Source organism: Lathamus discolor, chromosome 1 (genome assembly GCF_037157495.1).
Source record: "Lathamus discolor isolate bLatDis1 chromosome 1, bLatDis1.hap1, whole genome shotgun sequence".
Lineage (NCBI taxonomy): Eukaryota > Metazoa > Chordata > Aves > Psittaciformes > Psittacidae > Lathamus > Lathamus discolor.
Window position 1 is genome coordinate 80686146 of NC_088884.1, and position 23059 is coordinate 80709204.

Consider the following 23059-nt stretch of genomic DNA (forward strand, 5'->3'; position numbering starts at 1 on the left):
CATGACCAAAGCCTACTTTGGGGACCTTAGACTGAACTGTGTACACGACACCCATGGAGGAGGAGGGAAGGTGTCTCTACTCTGGCTCCTCCTCCAGCATAAAGCTGGTCCCAAGACCAAATCTGTATCAAGGCCCAAAAAAGGCCAGCCTGCAAAGAGCAGTTGCTGTTGTTAGAGGAAGGTGTGGGCAGAGAGGGCTGGAGTAGAGGCAGCTGTGGCTGAAAAAGCCTTAGGGTGTGAGATGCTCAACCCCCTTGGTCAGTGAGGTGTGTAACTGGGTTCTCACTTTCTGTTTCCTGTGGTTTGTGATGCTGCAATGTAGAAGCCTTTGGTTTGTTGTGGGTTTATCTGTTTTTTTTGTTATGGGGTTTGTAGTGTGGTTGCTGGGTTTTTTTTCCTGGGCTAACTAGAGATGAGCTTGCAGCCTGTGAAATGTGGGCACTTCAACACAGGAAGCATGGGCTGCACTGCCTGACCCAGGTCTGTAGTAAGTATGCTTGCCTCCTCCTTAAGGTGTTTTAGCCAAGGTCAGTGGAAATAAACACTATGGCCAGGCAGCTTGAGACAATTAGCAGCAAACATGAAGAGAGCAAATTTGCCCAAGCTGGTCTGATCAGGAAACAACAGTCCTCACAAGCCTGCGGCTCAGAGGAGGGAGACGTCTTCCTTCAGAAACTTTTGTTGTTTCTCCCTTGGCTGATGCAAACCAGCATAATTGTACTGAAGTCGGGGAGAGCCGCTAGCCGATCCTGGCTGTGTGCTTGCACTATGTGTGCCAAAGGATTTTGCTGAATTTATTTATCATCCTAGATTAAGATTTCTTTCTCCCTGCAACTAGTTCTTCTCCTGACATTTTTTATGATGTTAAGAAAGGGAATCTGCTTGTTCAGACACTATTTATTGTGTAGTTTCTGCAATATCTGTAGCTAAAGAGCTGGAAACTACAAAGGTCCAAGAGAACACTGTGGTTATCCAGTGTGAGGGTAGGTCTCCACCAAGGTGAAAATATGTCTGACAGGCTGAATAAAGGTGCATTTGCACTCTGGGTTAGGTGGAAAAAGCTGGTAGAGGAATAACCTGAAATTAAATGGTGTCTCCTATAAATGCAGAGGTCTGTGTTAACATGGCTCAGTGCAGGGGACAGTTTTAATTAAGTTGTATCTGGGAAGCCAGGGTGTATTTTCTCAGTTGAAAAGTGGTTTGGTTTCCTTGTCACCAGAAGACAGGAAAAGATTTTGCAGTAAAAAAACCTGTCAGCAGCTGAGGCACCTCTTTTGAGCATTGTGATCACAGTGCAACCAGGCTTAAATGTTCTGGGAGCAAGTTCCATCAGCTCATTTCCAGCCATGGTAGGTCCTGAAATAGCAGACATCAGACCTATGACTGGTTCTTCGACCTAGCAGTGTTATTTTGGCAGCAGGCCCAGGGTTAAACATAACAAGAGCCATTTTCAGTCCTTGCTCTCCTGAAGATCAGTGGCCCAAATGGTTGGATGTTTGTCTTAGCTGTTTCCTGACAAGGTCTGCATTTTGTAATGATAAGGCGAAATTCAGAGATCCTCATGTTAGCTATCTCCTTCTAACGTTAATTAGAAAGCATGTTTTTCCTGAATAAGGATGTCAGGATTTGGTCATTGGCAATTTTTAACCGTTTTGACTATTTTGAGCAGGGTGTTCTTTCATTGTTGCTATAACTGCTCCATTTTACCTCCAGTCCATGACTTTCACAAGACAGTGCAGCTCATTCTTAGTATTAAGCCCATGAAGCCCATTGCCAGGTCAGACTTTGAGGTTCATTCGTCCCTCTTAGCAATAAGTCTGGCTGGCTCTGACGTGCCAAATGCCTTCTGAGGTGTGTCTCCTGCTCTCTAAAGCTCCTTTGAAAAGTTATCAGAGAGGTCAGCCACAAACTGGTCCCATTTTTTCTGCCAGACCTCTTTGGCCTTGGCTTTCTCATCTGGTAGCATGGCACTGTATCTGTGAGGAGGAGAAAAGTCAGTATCAGATAGGAGACAATGGGGCAGCCATTTCAAGATCAGTGACCGAAATGAAAAGGCAGGAAGCAGTAACAGATTAACTCTTGCAGGACATGCCTACACCATACAGAGTAATGCAGTGTAAAGAGCCTTGAGCTCCTGCCAGCTGGGCTTATGCTGGGACAAGGCTGTATCAACAGCTGCTGAGTCACAGAATCATAGAATGGTTTGGATTGGAAAGGACCTTCAAAGGTCATCTAGTCCAACGCCACTGCAATGAGCAGAGACATCCTGAACTAGATCAGATTGCCCAGAATCCAGCTTGGCATTGAATCCAGGGATGGCACATCCACCACCTCTCTGGGCAGTCTGTGCCACTGTTTTACCACTCTCATTGTAAAGAATTTCTTCCTCACATCCAGCCTTAACCTCCCCTCTTTTAGTTTAAAACCATTGCCCCATTACTCCATAAGGACAAACAGCCCAGTCTGCGTAAGCCGGACACGCTGGGTAGCACCCAGTGACTAGTACAGAAGAGACAGCACTGCTTTCAGATGTGCCTGGGCTTGGTCCAGATGGGTAGGAAACTAGTATTTGTCATCTTTCCTGACCATGCAGGGACTTGGGATTGATATAAGGATTGGCACAGGATTTAGCAAACAGACAAGAGTCTAGGAATGTGCAGAAAGACCCTGGGCACCATATCCAAACTATTTTGGGACATTCAGAGCTGTCCAGATAAATAGAAAACGTGGTTAAACACACCCAAACTACATGCTGGTAGATTGTTTTCCTGTGTTTCACCAGTGAGCCATGGCAAACACCGCAGCAAGTCAAATTTTGGCAGAAATAGACAAGTGATACAAAGGCCTAAGACTTCGCCCCTACCTGGAACAATGTGCTGGAGGCAGGTTTACAAAGGATGGAAAAGGGGGAATAAACTGAGATGCTGAGTTAGAGAAAAGAAGCACTTGAGGGCCCAGGCAGAGGAGCCTCTGGGGTCCCTTTGTCTCGCCCCTAGAGGAGACAGAGGATGCTTCAGATTAATGGAAGCCCAGTTCATGTGGCAGAGGAGACTCTGGGGGAAAACGCCAAATACAGTGGATTTCCAGGGAGGAAGCTGATAGCCCACTTAGCATTACTGTGGCCAGATGAGAGAGGTGAGGAACTTACTTTATGGAGTTGAGTGCAAGTTGTTTTAAGGTCCTCAGGTCAGCATTCATCCCTCCGATGGCCATGAACACCTGGTAGAAGTCATAGGAGACTCCTTTTGCCCCAAAGATAGGGGGATCATCGGGGCTGATCACAATGGGGTGCCCTTCAGCCATGAGGTCAGCTGCAGGGTGGCTCCGCAGATCAGCTACCAGCAGCAGGACCTGGGCATGGAAGGGTGGGAGATAACACCACACCAGGTTACTGCTGTAGCTGTGCTTGTATTATGGCACTTATCAAACTGCTCTAGCTGCCTGTGTCAGCAGGTAGTCATCAGGGAGGAGGAGCCTCCAGTGGGCTGTTCAGAGCATGCTAGGCGTTCTCCTTCGAACTCCTGCAGGAGGAGCCTATTTGTCTCTGACTACACAAGGAGATTGGTTTCTTAAATTGATCACCTAAACCAAGGCCAGTGGGATAAGTAACTTCTGCTTATTTGTAGCAATTTAACTGTGAGGGCATCTGGGAGCTGGTATCAGGGTTCTCTCCCTCAAGGCTCACACTGGTCCATCTCTACCCCCAGAGCATCCTTTCTACTGCACCCAGGGGACAATGGGCACCATGCTAATGTGTTGCAAAAGAGTTCCCCCTGGTTATGAATTCTACAAAACCGAAAGACTTCCAGCTACAATCCCAGCTTCTCAGCCTCTGGCCCTCCTGGCTTTGAAGTATTTTCCATTGTATCACTTCAGGCACCTCCCTGGCTCTGGGCTTCCCCTCCACTAGTGAGGACTGCTTTCCCAGGTTCCTCTGGGTAGGAATTTAGCAGCCTTCTTACACACACAGCATGTTATCTACATAGCAGACTGCAGTGTAATGTGGGGCAAAGAAAACGTAGCCAGCCTGGGTGCAACAAAGTGTTTAGCTGCTCCCCAGCTCCCTGCTACCATGGTAAATTCCATTCCACCGTCCCAGCCCAAGACCAACATACCTGGTTGGAGATGGGACAGACTTCTACAGGAATATCCTTCTTCAGAGACAAACTTTTGGCTACTGGATGTTTAATGAGGGCAAGTCCATGGCCAATCCGACTGGTATTCAGTAGCAGTGCATCCAGCACATTATTGTCCACAGAGGTGCCCTGCCAGTCTGAGCAAAGACAGGTAAGAATCACTGCAGTGTTGTGAGGAAATAAATCATCTCAGATAAGAAGTCTTCTCATAAAACTGCCAGATGATTTTGTTCATAAATGTCACAGTTGTAAGGTGGGAGGGTTGCTCATGCTCTGAGTTCCCACTTTTCATTTTCAGTGAAACAGGGATCCAAATCTGTCCAGGACATTCCCCAGCATAGAGCTACCCACTCATCTCATCTGGCTTTAGATGTCCACAGTATTGCTCTTACAGCTAAGCTAATCATGGTGGTCTGCACTGATAGCTAATGGAGTAATAATTTCTGGGGAATAGCCTGTGCATTAGCATGAGATATACTATGCCTTAGATGTGTTTGTTACTGTCCGTGCCTGTAAAGGGAACCTAAGGTAACCAGTTCAGATGTAGCCATCTTCTCTGTAGATGTCAACATGCAGTAAGCATAACACACAAGTTAGGCACAACTGTCATGCCTGGTTAAGATAAATCCCACCCATATGGACTGAACAATATATAGCCAATACACATATGTTGCTCTAGGGATGAAAGATAATGATCAGTTACTTTGATGAGTGTATTCAGATAAGGCTTGAGGCTGGTTCAGACATTCCTTCACCCTAAAATATAAAATAATGGTCCAGAAATTCTGCTGCTGCTTTGAACAGGATGTGAGCACTGCTCTGAGTAGCAAATGGCTACCAGAATAACTCTTGCAGCATGTCACATACAGGTCAGAGATGCTGAGCCACATGATGCCTACAGACAAGAGCAGCGAACAGGTAGGGGAGGTGCCATGTAGGAATGCTGCAGCCAGCAAGCTGATATGGGGAGAAACATAGGGAAAACTGATTATATACACATGTGATAGACACACACACTCTAGATACAGCCAGGCTTGCTGCTTCTGTGTTTTTCAAGACTTCAGCTCTTGCCTCTGCAAACAATAACAAGCCTTGAGTCCTCATGCTTACCAGTCTCTCCAGCATGGAAGAAGTATGGCAAGTTGACCCCCAGGGAATATGGGATTGTCAGAGCATCCTTCAGGTCCCATAAGGAATGACCTTCATCTTCATCGCCAACCTGGAAGAAAGAGGAAAGGTATTTTTGAACATGCTTTGGAAGATTGTGGGACTTACAGCTATGTCACTAAGGTGCCAACTGTACTGGAATTACAATACTGTGGAGTAGGGAGATGATTCTTTCAGGGGATGTTGTCAAGTACTCTCAACAAAATCCTTAGCTAGAAGACTTATGATTCATTTATACTGATTTCAGTACAGCAGCAGAGGATCTGGCTCTGGTATAAAACATATGCCATATTATACATATATTGCACCTCTAGGGGTTAACTTGAAGCTGTAGAAGAAATCCAGTTACCAGGTCGAAGCCTGCCAGGGTGTCTGGGAAGCGGTCTCTGAGTGCCATGGCAGTGACAATGGCTTCTTCAATCTGGGAAACATTCAGCTTCCTAAAGAGCAAGAGAGAGAAAGCAGTGCAGAGGCTTACTCCCACGGGCCTGCCTTCTCTGGCTTTGAGTTGTGAAATGGGGCCCCCAGGGATATTTCCAAAATGCAAGTTGCCCCTGAATCTGACAACCAGCTTCAGGTCCCGAGAGTAACAGCAGCAGAAAATGGATATTAAGAAAGGAAACCCCTGAATGACCAGGAAATGCCTGACTAGACCCTGCTGTCACTAGAGTTGAAGCATGTTTGTCTGACTCACTAGCTTTCCCATTTACCAAGCAGGGAACATAACAGCATGGAAAGAAAATGTTTAATTACTTTTTTCCTCTCCACTGTTTTGCTGGGAGGTGGGACAGCAGCTGCATTTCAGGAGAGTTTTAAGTTTAGATTTCTTCCAGCCTTGTCAGATTTAAACATCATAGTGCATTTTGCAGACAGACTCCATCTATACCCAAGCTGGCCAGAGGCAAGCCAGCTCTGAACTGGAAACGGCATTCTGCCGAGCTGGAGTGAGTAAGTGCTGATGAGAGGCCTGTTATATTTGCTCAGAATCACCTCACATGACTTCATGGCATCTGGCTGACTTGGAGACCAGCCTTGTGCCTGCCTGTGAACAGCAGCACGAACATACCGTACAAAGGCTGCCGGGAGAACAGCTTTTGCAGGGTTCCATGAGGACCTCTGTAATACCAAGTGCCCATACTCGGGCACTGCTGTCACTGCTTCAGTTTCCACAGAGAGAGGGAGTACATCCAGGCTCAGAAGACAGCACGCATGGCTCGGACACGCACACATGCAAGCAACCCTCCCCTTGCTCATTCCCACACCCAGGGCTCTCAGATGCTTGTCTCTCCAGCGCACACCATGAGCTAACCCAGCTCGCATTGCACGTACACGGATTATATAGACGAATTCTCATCCTCAGCCTTTTGCAGGTGCCAGGGAATGCTTTGGGAGTCAACACCACAGGTCTGATGACACAGACAAGCATTGCTAACCAACTGTGGCACTTCAGCCCAGACCTCAGCATCACTTCTCCTGGCTTGGACCCATCTGTCCCTACCACCACCTTTGCCGTAGCACAGACAGCCATGCACAGCCCCATTTTGGCTTTGCGTAGCCTTTACCTGTGTGCTGTAAATATAATCTTAGCTCCAGTAAAGTCAGGGTGCTCCTTCACAAACTGCTTGGTCACTTCCCTATAGGTTGCCACAGACCATGACTTATCGTGCAGGGTGCCATCCAGTTCGTACACCTACAGAACAAGAAGTACATGGCAAGCAGAAGTTGGAAGAGGTGTTTTATTGGAGGGTGGGAGAAATGAACTGAAGAAAAGCTCAGGAGAACTAATGTGCTGCAGTCTATCAACAGGGCAGAGAAAACCAGTTAAATCTGTGCAGAACGTTTTCTTCTTGACACCTTTACCAGATGGCAAGAACCAAGGAGTGGTTTTCCTCCTTCCTGTGTGATGCAAGAAAAAAGTTTCTACATGTTCAGACATGGCAAGCAAGTGCCCTTGAATACCCAGAGGAGACCATGACCTCTTACTCATGTCTATACCAAATGCTGGAGTGTTTTGTCCAGCTGTCTGGCGGCTCACACACGCTCTGTGCCTTGTGGCAGCAGTCTATCAGCCAAGGCAGCCCCAAGGCATGCAAGAGCTGAGCTCCATAAGCTACCAGCTGGGCTGCACTTCTGCTCCACTCTGCCAGAGGTTTGCTCTGTGACCTTGAGTCAGTTGTGCAGTCTTGCCATGCTTTCCCAGTTCTCTGGCTGCAAACTAGGAAAACCAATCCTTTTGGCATGCTGTGTCGCATCAACCTTGTGAGTTCCTCACTATCAGGGATGTATGCAGGGCTTTTGACTTGTAGAGACCCTGTATATCCTGATTGATACTAACCCACAAAGGCCCTGCCTGGAGTCCTGGAAAAACAGTGACTAAAATAATTCTGTTCTCTTATCCTTCCTGCCTTTCTTTTCTCTTTCACCCTTCTTCTCCACCCTCCAAATGGTCCACTCCACATTCTTACTTCCCCTCCGGTGCTATCTCTTGCAGTGATGCTCCTTGCTAAGCCCCTGTGGCATCATCCCCTTGCAGGCACCAGCAGCCATGGTGCGGACACAGACACTCAGAGGGAATTTTCCCCTGCTGCAGCCCATGGGAATGTGAGACTTTACACAGCTGAATTTGCAAACACAGCTGGGTTTGGGTGGCTTTTCCACAGTGTTTGCTGTTACGCACTAAATCCTGACTTTCATTTACTTTACCTCAGGGGCCGCTTCTGGCAGGCTTTGCTGCGAGGCAAGCTTTTGCAGAGTTAGTCAGCACTGTTGTCCAAGCCTTGTGGAGGATCTCCAGCCACACAAGCATTTTGGTATTCCCTGCTCACCTCGAAGCATCTCACTTCCCTCTCATCCCCGCCCCAGCCTAGCTGGCACTGCCCTTGTGCGCCAGCAGCCCAGCATGCTCACAGCTCCTTGCAGCCCTCACAGTGTGGTCGTACCTACAGGCTGTGGGTACCTCGCAGCTGGGTGCGAGCAAGCCCAAGGGCTCTGAAGGCTCCCACACCTGGAGCCAGCATCAGGGGCTGGATAGGAAAGAAATCTTCCTTGCCAAGCCTCTCTTCAAAAGACATTACAACCGCGTCTAAGCGCTGCCAGTAAAGGCAGGGTATTTCCCAGTCAGGCCCACGCACTTGTATCTTTGCGGATACTCTTGGTTCGGAAACCTGTGTGACATGGGGGGATGTCAGCTCTTGTACTGTCTCATGGCACAGGAATTTTCTCTTTCCAGGTCTCTTCCCACCCCAAACACAATAGTGGCTGAGTTCAGAGCAGCTGGCTCATGACCAACACCCAGCAAAGTAAGATACGTATAAGCTGTGTGTTCTCCCTCTCCAATTTTTTTTCTTTTCAGTACACCCTTCTCATCTCAGGCACAGCAGAGTGCCAGTCTGCAGCCCTTACACTGAACTTTATTTTGCTATGGGGCCAGCCCAAGCCCCATCAGGGCAGGGTTAGCAGCCCCACTCCCCAGCTGTTGGGATGGAGGCATGCACAAAGCCGGATCAGCCTCCAGATTTGTCACAGCATCTGCCTGTCTGCTGATGGGGTGGCTGTGGAGACACAGACATCCATATGCAGCTGGCTGGAGCCCACCAGCCATTGCATGCAAGGGCAGTGATTTAAAGAAGTTGGTGTCAGGCACGCTTGGGAGTCAGGCCACCAGCAGGACACCAGTATGGCTGCTTCATCAGCTGGTCACTGTGGTGTCAGGAGCAAGCTGCTACCTGTGTTCCCATACATAACCCACCACCACTAGCTGGTCCATCAGGTGCTGCCAGATTGACCTTGCACAGCAGCCTCATTCCGATTGCAATGGGCTTTTAAGAACACCGAGGTAGATGGTGTAGTGAGGAGCAGCAGCATCCCCAGTAAGTTTGTTTTGGTAAGATATCTGCCTCTCTGAGAGAGCTCCCACCCCCATGCTGCCCCACTTGGAGCTGGGCAGGAGAACTGTATAGAACATGTGTGTCTGCAGTGTCAAAGTTGCCACTGGGAATGTGTGAACCCTTATAGCCAAAGGTTGGTGGTGGGGTCTGCTGGTGCTGTGGAAGGCATGGGGGCAGCGTGGGGTTGTAGGACAATCTGACCAGCTCCAGGTGACATGCAGGGAGAAAGGCCTGAACTATTACTGACAGATTTTAGTGGAAATGAAAGGAGCGGTTCACACACAGCCAAAATTCTAAGTTGTCAGCAAACTGTGGAAGACTGTGCTTTGCCTATCGGTTTATTAGCCTGTTCAGGGAAATCGTTCTGAAATAAGCTGTGGATTTAAAGTAACAGAATTATTCCACAATAAGTGTCTAGTGAAAACAGGAAATTATTCCAGAAGAGCTGCCACAGAACAGGTGATTCTGGTGCAGACAAACTTGAGATACATCTTCCCAACCAGCCAGATTTTGACACAGCTCCCAGTCAGACTGTGCAATGGAGTTTGGTGCTGTTGCTGCAGCAGGTGTCTTCCTTAGCATCTCTCACTTTCAAGCCCTTGCCTATGCAAATCTCCAACAAAGACCTTTGAATATGATCAAGGTTTTCCAGCATCCTTAGAAGGGCAGGTATGCAAACATCCAAGAACTAAATTCAAGATAGGGCTTGAGAATAGTTATGGAGAAATAAGGGTTTAAAAGAATACTAGAGAAGCCAAAAAATACATACCGGAGGCAGGATAGCTCTTATCTCAACATACTGTACATTATCTTCATAGAGCTCCAGCAGCCCCTGGTAGAAATAGGCCTTGAACACAGGTGCATAGCAGATAAGTCCAGAGGCAATGAGAAAGACTTCTTCAAATCTTTTCCAAATTAAAGTCTGAGAAGGATATGTGAGCTCAGGGGCATCTGTCACCAGGGTCAAGTTTCTCAGCAAGCTGTAGAAAAGGGCATAGAGAAGAGGAAGAATGAGAAGAACAAATAAGACAGTTGGCTTTCAGCATGTAAAAAGCTGTTGGCTGGCAGTTAGGTGTTGGGTACAGAAGGAAATAGATTTCCTCCAAGAGATGTGAGTATTGTTGTTAGAGAACAAGCTTTGCAGATGTGACACTCTCCCACCTGCATGCTCTATGGTGTAGCAGGGCAGTGGCTGTGCTGAAGTGCCATGTGTTGCATAGGCAGGACCAAGAAAAGGTGCAAAGCCATTCCTGCCACAACAGCGAACCAACACTAACTCAGGGCCTGTTGGCATTGCTGTACAATGGGGGTAACAATGACTGGTGCAACTAGGAAGCATTAAGGTAATTTTTCACTCCTCTAATGGCTGGTACAGATAATAGCTGACAGGTAAAAAGTCATATGCTATCTGTCGAGTTACAAGCAAGGTAAGACTAGATGTTCAAAACCTGTCTTTACAAAAGAGTTACAAAAGCAAGTATAATGGTTTTATATCATAAGAATTGCACTCTGCTACCTAGGGGTATCCTTAATCCAGAAGTAGACGAGCACATTACTCCTGGAGACAATATATTCTCCCAAACATCTTCAGTGCATATAAAAAAGTTATGACACCCGACTTCCCGTTCACCACCTAAAAGCAGACTGTGTCTCCATGAGATACCATGTACCATCAACCTGTTTACTAAGCCTAGAACTTGAGCTGGTACCTTTTTTTGTCAAAATACACCACCTAATACAAGCAGGGGGGAAATGTTTGTGAATCAGAAATCCTTTTTCCCTGCCAATGGAACACACCTGATACCCTGCCTGCCTTGCTGATGACTGCGTCAGATTGTCTGCTGGGAAATGCCTGATAAAAATCACAGGTCCTGGCTTTTCCTTAATGGGAAGGAAGCATATATATTTCCTCCATAGACTCAGCTGGTGTAGAAGCTTCTTTCAGAAATCCGAAGAGGCAGCTGGTAGTTTTATCAAGCAGAGTTTAAAGAAGCCCATAACTGCAAGATTATCCAGTTGTGGGTGACAGCCTGCATTTTGGACAGGGTAAGCATCCATGCCACAGTACTGTCCTCTGACAAGCGGATAGTCTTCATCCCACCTGAAGCCTTGCCTCTGGCAACAGCTCCCATCCCTCTGCTGGTGGCCACCTGAAGAATAATAATTTCATAATAAATTATAATTTTGAAATAAATAATAAGTTCATAATCAATTTCTCAGGCTGGTGGCAAAGTCTAAATGACAATATGGGGGTGATTAACTTCATTCCTGGGTGGACAAACTGAAGCCATTGCAGCAAGCTACAGAGCCAGTTGCTTGCAGGCACGTGGGTTTACTAGCCTGGCCAGGCCTGATGCTTATCTAGTGATAGGGACTAAGCAGGTTCACATAGAAATACCTTCAACCATGCGTCATCTTTCATTGGAGCATATTGTTTCCCCTCAGTGACAGCTACTGATCTTTAATGATGTTTCTTGTTTGATGTCTTGGCCCCCATCCTTGTGTAGTGTTCTGCTCTGTTATATGGGTGGTGTGGGTTTGATTTGTGCTCTTATTATCTTCTTCCAGGAGACTTCTGTGGATGGAATTAAAAGCCTTCCTCCTACAGATGTAAAATGTGATCTGGTCCAAACTCATAAACTGACACTTCCCAGACAGGGACATCCCTTTTGAGTGGCTCCATCCTGCCCACAAAACAGAGCCCAATCCCCCAGCATTTGCCTGCTCTTTCACTAAGGACGCTCTTTCAGTGGCTGCAGTTTCATTTCTTCTTCACTCTGCTAATTTGAGACACTTGTGCCGTGTTAAGGACGAGATTTTTAAATGCTTAACAGTCAGGGAAATTCAGACCTAAGGTTTCCACAGCAACTTCAGCTCTGCCCTCCTGCGCATTACAATAGCGGCTTTGGTGCCATTATTATCACAGGACACTGGGCAACCCCAGCTACTGTTCAGTAATTCGTGCAACCAAAGGCGACCGAGCTGGACCATGGCAGGGGCGGGCAGTGGGGAGCACGCAGCAGTGGGAGAAACTGCAGCATCACCCTAGAAACCAGGAATGCAGAAGCCAGGGGCATCCTGAAGGCTCGGATCCAGCCGCCGGAGCTGCGGTGGAGGCCAGCTGCCAGTGGAAAGGGTGTGCTGCAGCTCGGTGGGAGAGGAGAGGAGGTTCTGTGTGGGAAGAGCTGGGGAAAAGAGTCTTTTCCACTCCCCTCCTGGCCGAAGGGCAGCTCCCCACCAGCCCTGCGCACCGGCAGAGAGCACCTGCCCAAAGCCAAGAGCCCAGTGGGGCTGTTCCCACCATCCCTTCAAGCACCGAAGGAAAAACCTCCCCGTGGATCAAAAGGCCGTGCAAGCCTGTTCTCGCCACCCCGCACAGCTTCGTTTCAGATAAGGATGGGCGGTTAGTCGGGCTCCCACTGCTTTCTCCCCTTGTCCTGTGAGAACTCGGCTCCTCCAGCAATCAGCGTGCACAAGGCTCCGCTCCCTGCCTTTAAATCTAGTTGTACAAACTTGTGGCTGTTTACTTAGCCTGTGCTCCTGGGCTAGAAACAGCAATAAATCCCCACACTGCCCTGCTCCTAAAAGCACATAAATCAAATTGTGCTTTTTTTCATAATCCCCTTCCCTTTGAGACTGATTATTGATCCCTATAACTGTTGAAGATTTATTGCGTAATAGTGATCCATCCTTGATAACTGGATAATCTCCTAAGGGTTCAGGGGCTTTTGCCAGCAGCAGCTCATGCAGATGAAGCAAAGCTTCATAAATACATTTTTTGCTTCTTTTCTGGAATGGGTCAGTGATCAGGTGCAGACTACAAATAGCCTTCCATGTCATGTCATATATGCACTGAACAATGCTATTGCAATGCATATGCCCAAAGGGCCACAGCTAAAATGACCAGCTAAGGATTATTTGTTTTCAACTGTGGTTTTGCTTTCTCTTTTCCTGTTTTTTTCCCCCTGCCTTGCTTCCTTGGGCTGTATGATACAGAAGCAAGCAGTTTTGTTCCCTTGTCTTTAAAGAGATTATTTTTCCTGCTTCTTTTTCTGTTCTAGATGGGCCATTATAGCCCTCTCATCACCGTAGTATCTGAGTGTCTTCCAGTGGTGCATTAAATAGTGTGACTAACATCTGTCACATGTGGTTCATTCGCTTTCTCTCTCTTTCTCATCCCCCTCTTCTCCTCCCCAAGGGGAGACTTGTAGAGGGAGCAGAGTGCTTTGTTTCTGTAGTGTATTTTCAGTCTCTTTTTTTCCCCTGTAGTGCACACACTGCCCTATTTTTCTGTGAGATAAGGCAGTCGGAGGACACAGAGGGGAAGGTGACGGCAGTCTGGGCAGCTGCGAGTGCCCAGGGGAGTTGTTCGCGCAGCCTCGACCATGGTGTCATCTCCCTCACAGATGACTTCATCCTGGTGATAGAGAGCTCCGCTGGGCCACTGGAGATGTGCTGCCGGGCACGGCCTTAATCCTGGGGCTGCTGGTCAGGAAAGGGTCTGCAGTGGTATTTTACAAATATCTGCAATGTCAGTGCTGTTTCCCAAATATCTAGGTGCATGCTCTTGCTTTAGAGACAGTGGCCATTACATTGCAACTGGAGTAAATATTGGTATTCTCCTATATCGTAATGTGAAGTAAGTAAGTAAGGATTATTTTTTTCTTTTAAGTCTCAAAGCAGCATTCCCTTTGTTTCTCTGCCTCCTGGCCTGTGATCTCCTGATTCTCATAGTAGCATCCTTTTGGAATCAGTAAAAGAATACTCCAGGGTCTTGGCCCATAGGAGGTGTGCTTTGAATAGGGATGATTAAGCCTTCTTTTGAGGGAAACAAACAAAAAGACTTCCTTCCAAAACACATATGCACATATGTATATGTATGCACATGTACCTAAAAATGCAAACAGCAAAATGTAATGCAGACACCTCTCTCCCGCATCCCTTCCTGGTTAGTATTACAGTAATGTGAAAGAGGTGCAGCCTCTCAGAAACGTTTCCATTGTTCCCTTCATGTTTGCTGATCCACCCTGTCTTGCATGAGAGCCCTTCCTTGCTGCCATATTCCCTTGATACTCCCTTGAAACCACCCAACTATCCATCCGTTCCTTCCTCTGACATCTGCTTTCTCTCAGCTTGTCAGTGCTCAAGGGCAAAGAGGAGCGCAGGAAAGAGGTAGCCTGGGATGCACATGTTCAAGAGACTGGGAGAGTTTCCAGAATCTGAGAAGCAGAACAGATTGGGGCCTATTCCTGGCTAGAGACCTATTTCCAGACGGCCAAAAAACATTCCTAACCCCTAGAACTAGCACCCGGGGATTAGATGAAAATAGGAGGGGAAGCGCCTCAATGTGGTTGTTGTTCATGTGTTTGCACATTACGTGCAATGACTCCTCTGCGATTTTGTGGTGATGAGCACAGAAGGGCAAGAAATGAAGGACAACATGCTCAAATGAGTAAGTCTAAGCACCCAGGATGCGAGAGATCCAAGTTTGTACTTGGCTTGGGCACACGTTTCCTGAGGAAAATCACTAAATCACTTCATTGGTCTCTGCCTCAGTTTCCCCTCTGCTTTTGGGGAGACTTTTGTAGCAGGGTCTGTCTTGTGTCCCTGTGTAGTGCCTGCCACTCTGAATTCCTGTTCTGACTTGTGGCTACTAGGCATTGTCAGACAACTAATACAAAAAGAGAGGAATGTGATAACACTGCCTCTGAAAAGAAATCATGTTCCCAAACGGGAACATAGGGAACCAAATAATGCACAGCTCCACCCTTGTAGGTGTATAGGGTGCTGTGGCCTCTAGCCTCAGCCAGGAAAGGATGTCACACTGTGGAAATACAACCGAAAACAAATACAACAAAAGGTTGCTTCTGAGCCAGTTTTGAAATACCCAGTGCTGTTGATTGGGCTTCAGGGAAGTGAAGCTGTTTCAAAATCCAGTCTCTTGCACATTCTTTATGGGCCTTCAGGTGGGGTTGAAAAAAGCTGGTGCTGTGGTCTTTCCCTCTTTATCACTCCCAGCAGAAGTATAAAGGAGATAATGGGAAACCAGTTTTCTCTTTCAAAGACATACGTAAGTGACTTCTCACTGGATCTGATTTCTTCCATCACATGTCAGGGCAGCGGAGCCTCAGGATATGGAAGATCAAAAGCCCAGGGTCTGACACTACTTTCTCCTTTTCTGGACCTCCCATAGGAGACAAGTGCTGGGGGCTCTGGAGAGTTGGCTCCCTCAGCCCTGCCCCTTGCTGTTGTTGGGGAGGGAAAGCAATACCATGCCAAAGATCTGGCAGCTCCTCAGCTTCCAAACCTGACCTTCTTCCCAGATCTGTAGGGCACAGAGCCCAAGCAGCTTCCATGCGGAGGGGATACCAGCTCCCTAAGAGTTCAAAGGTCTCTATTTAAGAGCACACACCCTCACTGAAGAGCACTACAGTACAACCCATCAAGTTTCACTTAGGAAATGCTATAATTAGGGTCACCCACATCGCCTTTATCTAGCCCTCTCCTCCTGTGTCAGCATGGTGATATTGTCTTTAATTACATGACACCCCATATTACTTTTTCACATTGGACCTCAACCCCCGGAGCACTGTGGACAGTGGTGCCCTCTGAATGGACCACTACTCAATATTTTCCCCTGTCTTCATCACTCAGTGTCTGACTGCATGCATTATTTAGCATGCTTTTCCAGCCCTCTACGTGCCATGCAGAACTACATGCTTCCTCCTAGCCTTTTTGGCAGGGCTTTGTCCCAGCATCAGTGGCACTTGGATGGGGAGGTAGAGCTCTCTCTTCCTGCCACCACGGGCTGGAAGGGGGGATCCAGGCTTTTCCCACCCACCTGTGAGTGATTAAATGGTAGGGGGCTGCTGAGCAGTCAGCTAACACCTGGTCCTGATAAAAGGCAGCCAGCAGCTACAATAGGAGCTGCCTCCAGGGAGGGGAACTCCTGCTAGTGAGTTAGTGATGCTTGGGGACCCATCTAAGGGGTGAGCTCCTGGACAGCTGTAGGAGGCTTCTCCTGTAAGGGGAGAAGCACTGCTACTAGGAGGGTGCTGAGGGGTGAAGAGAGATACCAGGCACAGGATCTGTGTGTGGGGTTCACTGGTTCAACCTGTGCCCAAGCTGAGACCAAACCCCTTTTCTGAGGGCAAATTGCAGTTCCTGGTGCCTGAGGGTCCTGTTGGGAATGAGTGCCTCATGCTTTAGCATGGTAGCTACTAGTGAAGTTTCAAGGACAGTCCTCAGAAAACAAGCGTGGTTTTTGGATGGGGAGGTTGGGTTGAGTTTTCTTTTGGGTTATTTGGGGGTTTACTTGCTAGCCCAGTTACTAGCATACATAGTTTGCCCAACTACTTAATCTGTATCAAAATAACAGTTTTACAAAAGATTTCCCTGATGTTGGGGTTTTCAGCTGCCTGGCTTCCTCATCTTCTTATCTTAGTGGATGAGATAGGGTCTTTCAGCATGCATCCCTATTCCATGCTGGGAGTACATCCAGCAGGGGTGCTGAGGAGAGATGGGGGCAGATCACATGAATCTACTGAAGCTCTTGTCTTCAGCATGTCTGTGCAAAGGACCAGAGTGAGGGTGCACAGGAAACTTCAATTTTGATGGTGTCCAACTCTGGTGTACTTAATGCTGTAACATTCAGTATCTTGTGTTGCTATTTGTTGTATGCATGCAGCCCTACATGGAGTTCCCTGCTTCCAGAGCCGCAAGAAAACAAGGAAGTTGGATGATCAGAATGATCCTGCTGGCTACACAACTGCTCTTCACTCACCTGCTATTAAACTCTGTCACATTGCGCAGCTGTTTGCGGTAAGCCTCCAGCAAAACCCACTGGGAGCACTGGGCTGGCACTGGGTGTGGAGGGTGAGGCTTGGAAAAGCGGAACCGAACGGTGCCCATGTGGGTGAAGCAGATGTAGCAGTTGGGGAGGTAGGTGGCATTGTACACAAGCCAGTCCACGCTCAGGATGGCATGGTCATGCAGGTGTAAGACAGCACCTGGTGGGAGGAAAAGTATATTTTAATGAGACAAAGCAGCTGAGAAGAAGGAACTGAGGTTTAATGTGGTAATAGTTTGAGTTTGCCCATCCAAGGGCATCTGGAAATGCTTCTAGATGTCTGTGAGTGACCTCTCCCAGCAGAGACTGTGTGGCTGCTCTGCCTCTCCCTTGCTGGGGGATGTGGCCCCCTTCACATCAAACAGAGGGCAGGCAGAGCGTGACAGCTCCCTGGGAGTGGAGGGAGGGCAGAAATCAATAGGGAGCTCTGCTGCTCCGCTGGGATGGAAAATGCTCTGAGTTATTAAAGGTCTTTCAGACAGACTTTGCTGTGAGCTGGCTCAGGCCCCACTGATTTAAAGAGGAACTCACACAGTAGGCAGCAGTTTACAAGGCATGCTAGCTGACTTGCAGACCTGAAACAAGCCTCTGTGTCTAAGCTGTTTGAATCCCTGCCTCAATTTTTTCATCTAGTCTGTGTCTCTTCTTTAATCTCTTTGAAACTCTGGCACACACCAAAATCCCAGACCATGACACACCAGGGAATTGCACTCGGATGCAGAGTACCATCTACTTTTACGCCTTATCAAAAGCATGCTCACTTACAATGTACATCTGCTGCTGGCCAGCATAAAAGGCCTCTGGGACGCTCTGTTATTCTGCAGTATGTTGGCAGCTGCCAGTCTTCCTGGCACCCTCTGCATGCTCACCTTCCTCAGCCCATCCTTTCGTTTAGCTAAAATCTCTCCTTTTGCAGAGACTTCTTACATTTCTGGGGCTTGAACTAAACTTCACCTTTGTAAAGGGAAGATACTGTGAGAGCTGGAGTCTTACAGATATGTATTTTATTGGTCTAGGGGAGAGCTTATAGTCAAAATTGCTTTGATGCCCTTAGGGGTAAAGGGAAAACATGAGTAGCAAAAACAAGACAAAAGACTGGTGTGTATGTGACATTAGACAAACTTCAAGACTATAACTTGCAGTGTATTGATCTAATACAGCCCACATGGCCTAGAATCCCCCACTACAGATGGTCTGACTGTTAAGATGCTGTGGTTTGCTGCTCTCAGTGGAGCTAGTGTGGCAGAATGGGCATGCCACAGCTGCCTAGATCTGACCCTTCTCTTGCTGCAATGCCACCCTCTTGCCTATGTGAGCAGCAACAGAAATTACAACAGTGTTTGAAACAACAGTAATTCCCAGGGCCTCTGTCCAAGACTGAGGCCTCTAAGACTAGGTGGTTCTCAATCTTGTCTCCAAAACTTCTGGCTCTTGCAAAAATTCCAGTAACCCATTTTAACATCTCCTGGATTGAAAAGTGTTAATTTTTTTGTTTGATTCCTCCTTGGTATCAAAAATACCCTGTTGAAGGTGAAGGGGGGAGTACTTTTCAATTCCTTACTGTTCAATTCAGTAATGATATACCAGTCATTTGTGGTAACAGATCAGGATCCTCATCCCACACCAGGGACTGGGAGGGAGAAGCTGCAAAGTGAGAAACATGGCTCTTATCCATGTTCCCCTTGCAGGTGAAAAATGCTTCTGTGGAGAAACTGATTCCCAAATCTTCCAAAGCAGGTCACCAACCTGTTTCCAGGCAGCCATGCGGCAAGGCCATGGGGCTCTGGGTCAAAAAGGGACCACCTGGAAGGGTGGGCATACTGTACAGAGTTACAGGAGTATTGACAGTGTTCACTGCAACTGTCCCATATCTCTAGCTAAAGAAGGCACCTTGTTCGGATTCTTCCTTGCTGAACTAGAGATGCAGAGGGAGAAACTAGAATCAAGGCTTTCCTCCTGTGATCACCTCAACCGCCTGCCTCTCTGCCAAACTGTCAGCAGCTCAGGCACAAGGACACATTAGGCTTCCTGCTACCCAGCCTAGCTGTTTTCTATTTCACCATGGCTAAAAATATCCCCTCCGCTTTTCCACTGCTCCGGGACTACTGGGTTTTCAGATACTGCTGTGTTACAGCTGCTTGTTGGAGGATGCACAGGATGGTGCAGTGAAGGTATTGGACAATGTCATAACCTTTAGCTAACCTAAAATGGTCCAAATGCCTTTAAAACTGTGTGATGCAATGTACAGAAGCCCTCTTGGTATAGGGCTTGACAGCCCATCAGCACATAGCTTGCTATACAACAGGGGAGAAATGACGTAGGGGTGGTGCAGACCCTGCTGTTTCTTGTGTGGTCAACCCGTTTTGAGTAAGCCAAATGACATTTCTAAAGACAAAAGGAAAAGTGCCTCCCCTTGTAAGCAGAGATCTCCTATAAGTGCACAGACCAGAGCCTGATTAAGAAAGATAGAGTATATAGTAGTTTTTATATCATAATAAATACAGGCTTTCACCTGCATTTAAAAAGTAAAGAAACTTGCAGTATCGGAGGTAGCACCTTCCTCCTCTAATGCCCCCAGACTTTCCAGTAGACTTCCAGAGCCAGCTGCAGAAAGACTTGCTGGGGATACATCATTTTTGGCTAAGATGAGCTTGGTAGCATGTCTGTAGCATGTGCATGTTAAAAAAGGAAAGGCCCTGGCTGGAGCATGCTGAGCAAATATGGATGTTTGTGATGTCCCCTTGTCTTTGCTTCCTCTGCCCTTTCTCCATGCTTCAAAGGCTGGAGGATCCGTATTGTAAGTTATACCAAATGCTACAATTGCTGGAAATGTGTATTCATCCAATCCATCCCCTTCTTCCTCTCTCCCTGTGTCCTGTCCCCAAGTCCAGAGGCAGGGCTCTTCCTGGAATGGAGTGAGCGCAATTTACAGCTCTCACAGGCTCGCCTGCCGCATCTCATGCTTTGTCCCAGCTCTGCTGTAGAAAGCAAAAGGCAAGAGGAGGATGAGTAAGGCAAGCAAACCTTAGGCCAAGCCTACCTTTTGGCATGCGCTTTAAGATGCTGAACACCGTGCTCTGCTCAATGAGGCCTTTTGCCTGAAAGAAGTGCATGCTTGGAGGAAACTGTCCTGTAGCTATTGCTGTTGCAATCTCCTTCTTCTTGAGGTTTACGAGCTTTGTACTGAGTTGCTGTTCCTGCCTACTCAGCACCAAATTGCCGCCTGTCTGATGAGCTTTCTCCTCCTGCATTAGGGAGTCCCGGTCCTTCCAGAGTGGGATGGGAAGGCAAAGGGAAGCCAAATTCAGGAGAAGGTACACCAGCCTTATGGCTTGAGCAGGTGGATGCTTCATCCTGGAGCTGTGCCTAGGCAGGGGGAGAAGATGGAGTGTTAGTGGAGGTCCAAATATGACACCTTAGCAATGACCCACAGGTCCATCCTGCAGAAATAGTGGGTAATTGGATGCTTAGTGCTGGGGGGAGCATCAGGTACCAATGTCCTCTGTATTTAGGGCTATGCATTAGCATACTCCCCATGATGCTGATTGCACACAGCAAGAGTGTGGGCAGGTTGGAGATGAGATAATGCTCCTTGGATCAGACTTGCAGTATGGTGAAAGTCTAGCCCTGGTGCGGGGGATCGGTGAGGTCAGGTCTATGACTTTCAAGCTGGGATGGAGTCCCCTCAGAATAAGAGGTGCTGGTGACACAGTACTGGCTGTGCTGCTAGCATTCCAGGGACGGAAGCAAGGGTTCCTAGGACTTGAGGTGCTTCTAGATTTTGCTTAGGCTAATTGGATCTTGATCCACTACAGTCAAGAAAAGACCTCATTGCACCTTTATAGTATATTTCAGCTATCACAGGGGCTAATTTACTGGCAGAAAACCCCACAGCTTCCTCTGCAGTGACAGAGGTGCAGCCTTTCCTTGCAACCCCAGAAGAAAGAGGACAGAAGGGAGACCATGGGAGTAGTAAGAGACTGCAAGGAGGCAGGCACATGTGAACTCTGAGAACTCTGCCCTTCCCAAAAAAAGCACAGCTGCAATATAATCCTTTAACACCAGGCTTTAGTGACCCTCCACACCAATGCCTCCAGACTGAAGCAGGCTGGAGAAAGGTTCAACATTTTGAAACAGTCCCCTGCGAATTACACAGTAAGTCCCTGCTTGCGCATGTGTCTTCTGCTTCCAGCCTCTCCTCCACCTCTGGGTCCACCAGATTGCCCTCAACCCCATCAGTGAGTCCCAGGAGACCAGGCATGCTGGGGGAGCAATCTGCTGGGAGCACAGCAGGGCAGATGCAGCCCCATGTCAGGCCTGGCTCTGAACTTAAAGAAACATCCTAGAAGGCGCTGTCTTATCCCTGGTGAGGCTGACTCACTTACTTTTAACTTTCCTCCTCCTCCTTCTCCTTGCATGCAGAGTGCAACCAGCTGCCAGCCCAGAGAGCAGGGAGCAGTTATCTCTCTCGCAAGCCGGCTCTGTCCCAGCAAAGATAAAGAGGCAGGATCCGTCCCAGCGGTGCGGAGCGAGGCACCCGCCAGAGCAAGCAGTTCCTCTTCCTGTGCTGCTGCTCAGGCTTGCTCAGCTTTTATTTATCCTGTCCCTACTGCTTCATGAATATATAAACAGGAGGAGGAGGCAGGGGAGGTTATGAGAAAGCAGGACACAGGCACGCAGGCAGGCAGCTGCAGGGAGCTGGGGAGCCAAAACAATATGGGCACCTGTGGGAACCCCTCCAGCTCCGCATAGAATAGAGGTGCACTCTTTAACCCATCATTGACTGCCAGTGAGGCGAGCAGGGGCTTGTCTGCACAGCCCTCTCGTGTACTCTGATATGCAGATGCAGCTTTTCAACGCCTTGGAAGAAACACTTAGGGACATGTTTCCAGTATGGAGAAACTCTTAAGCCCTGCTCAGGCTGTCCCAGGGATACACGTGAGCTGGGGTGTCTAATCTGATCCATGCTTTTAATGCCGACGACACTGCAAGCTCTACTTGCTAATGTGTTTTCATCTGAGACAACAGGAATTTGTCAAAGCAGTTTTAAATGACTTTGCCCAGTCTTTGCCAGCTGTGCAAACCAGGCAGATGTCAATTTAACCCACTGCATTGGGCATGCAGGGTTAAGCTTCTACCTGGAGAGTAAATCGGGTGGAAGGGGGTACAAACTGATTTATTTAAATCATAACAAATATTGCAATTTTGCTGCTTTATTTTACACAGTTGAACGGGCTGAGTTTTAAAGTCATTTAGAACAGATGTCCCATAAACAGCTTCCAGTGGAGAACAAAGTCCATTTGGTTTAATCAAAATTTTAACAATTTTAATTTTTTTAATAAAAAAAAGAAGGATCTTGTAAGCCAAGAGCTATTGGAAACAAGCCACAGCAGTCATGAAGATTGGTTTTGGGGCAGAGAAAGTAGAATTTGGTCAATAATAAGATAAATTTCATTAGCCGGCACCACTGCAACAGATTGAAAGTGGATTGGGCAGGCCCCCTGAATATCCTAGCTGGACACCTGCCAGCTTTTCCTCCTCTCCTGGTCTCTTTGCTGTCACCAGGATCAGTCCCAATATCCATGCAGGGATCAGTCAGGTTTTCCCCAAAGCATTCCAAGCCCCAACCAGCGCAGTGTGTCTGGTGAGTGGCTGTGGCCCCTTGCCAGCTCCTCAGCAGGATGGGTGTTTTCTTCAGTCTCAAGATGATGCTGCTCCCAAAGGGAGCTCAGAGGAGTGGAATGATTCACCCAACTATGCTATGCAGCAACTATTAGTTGGTGAAAACAATATGAGGATGGGAAGCGCAAGGAGGGATTGCGTAGGGAAGTGCATGGAGTGGAAAAGGGATGGTTCAGTAGGGACAAGTGTTTCACCAACAAGTATCTTCAAGAGAACAATATAAGTGAGAGAATTGCTCTAATTATCTCAGACTAGTAAAGCCTTTCATTAGGACCATAAAACCAAATTCAGGCTGGGCAGTTAGAAAACCATCTCTGCAGTGAGCAACTGGGTGCTAG

At 47.7% G+C, this 23059-nt stretch overlaps 1 protein-coding gene across 1 annotated transcript; it reads right to left on the reverse strand.

The window, feature by feature from the left end:
• Positions 1-882: 882 nt before the first annotated feature.
• Positions 883-21614, reverse strand: ADA2 (adenosine deaminase 2). Its single transcript, XM_065682691.1, has 10 exons — positions 21425-21614; positions 20080-20405; positions 16974-17199; positions 9960-10170; positions 6866-6993; positions 5653-5743; positions 5247-5355; positions 4116-4273; positions 3149-3351; positions 883-1976 (listed from the first exon to the last, which is right to left on the reverse strand). The coding sequence occupies exons 2-10, from the start codon at positions 20390-20392 to the stop codon at positions 1868-1870; spliced, it is 1548 nt and encodes a 515-aa protein (XP_065538763.1). The 5' UTR covers positions 20393-20405; positions 21425-21614; the 3' UTR covers positions 883-1867.
• Between the last annotated feature and the right edge of the window lie 1445 nt (positions 21615-23059).

Coding starts and splice junctions, on each gene's coding strand:
- ADA2 (XM_065682691.1), bottom strand. CDS start 20,392: ATGAAGCATCCACCTGCTCAAGCCATAAGGCTGGTGTACCTTCTCCTG. Junction 17,200..20,079: donor CTTAAAGCGCATGCCAAAAG/GTAGGCTTGGCC, acceptor TCCTCCCACCAG/GTGCTGTCTTACACCTGCAT. Junction 10,171..16,973: donor GTGACAGAGTTTAATAGCAG/GTGAGTGAAGAG, acceptor CCTTTTCTACAG/CTTGCTGAGAAACTTGACCC.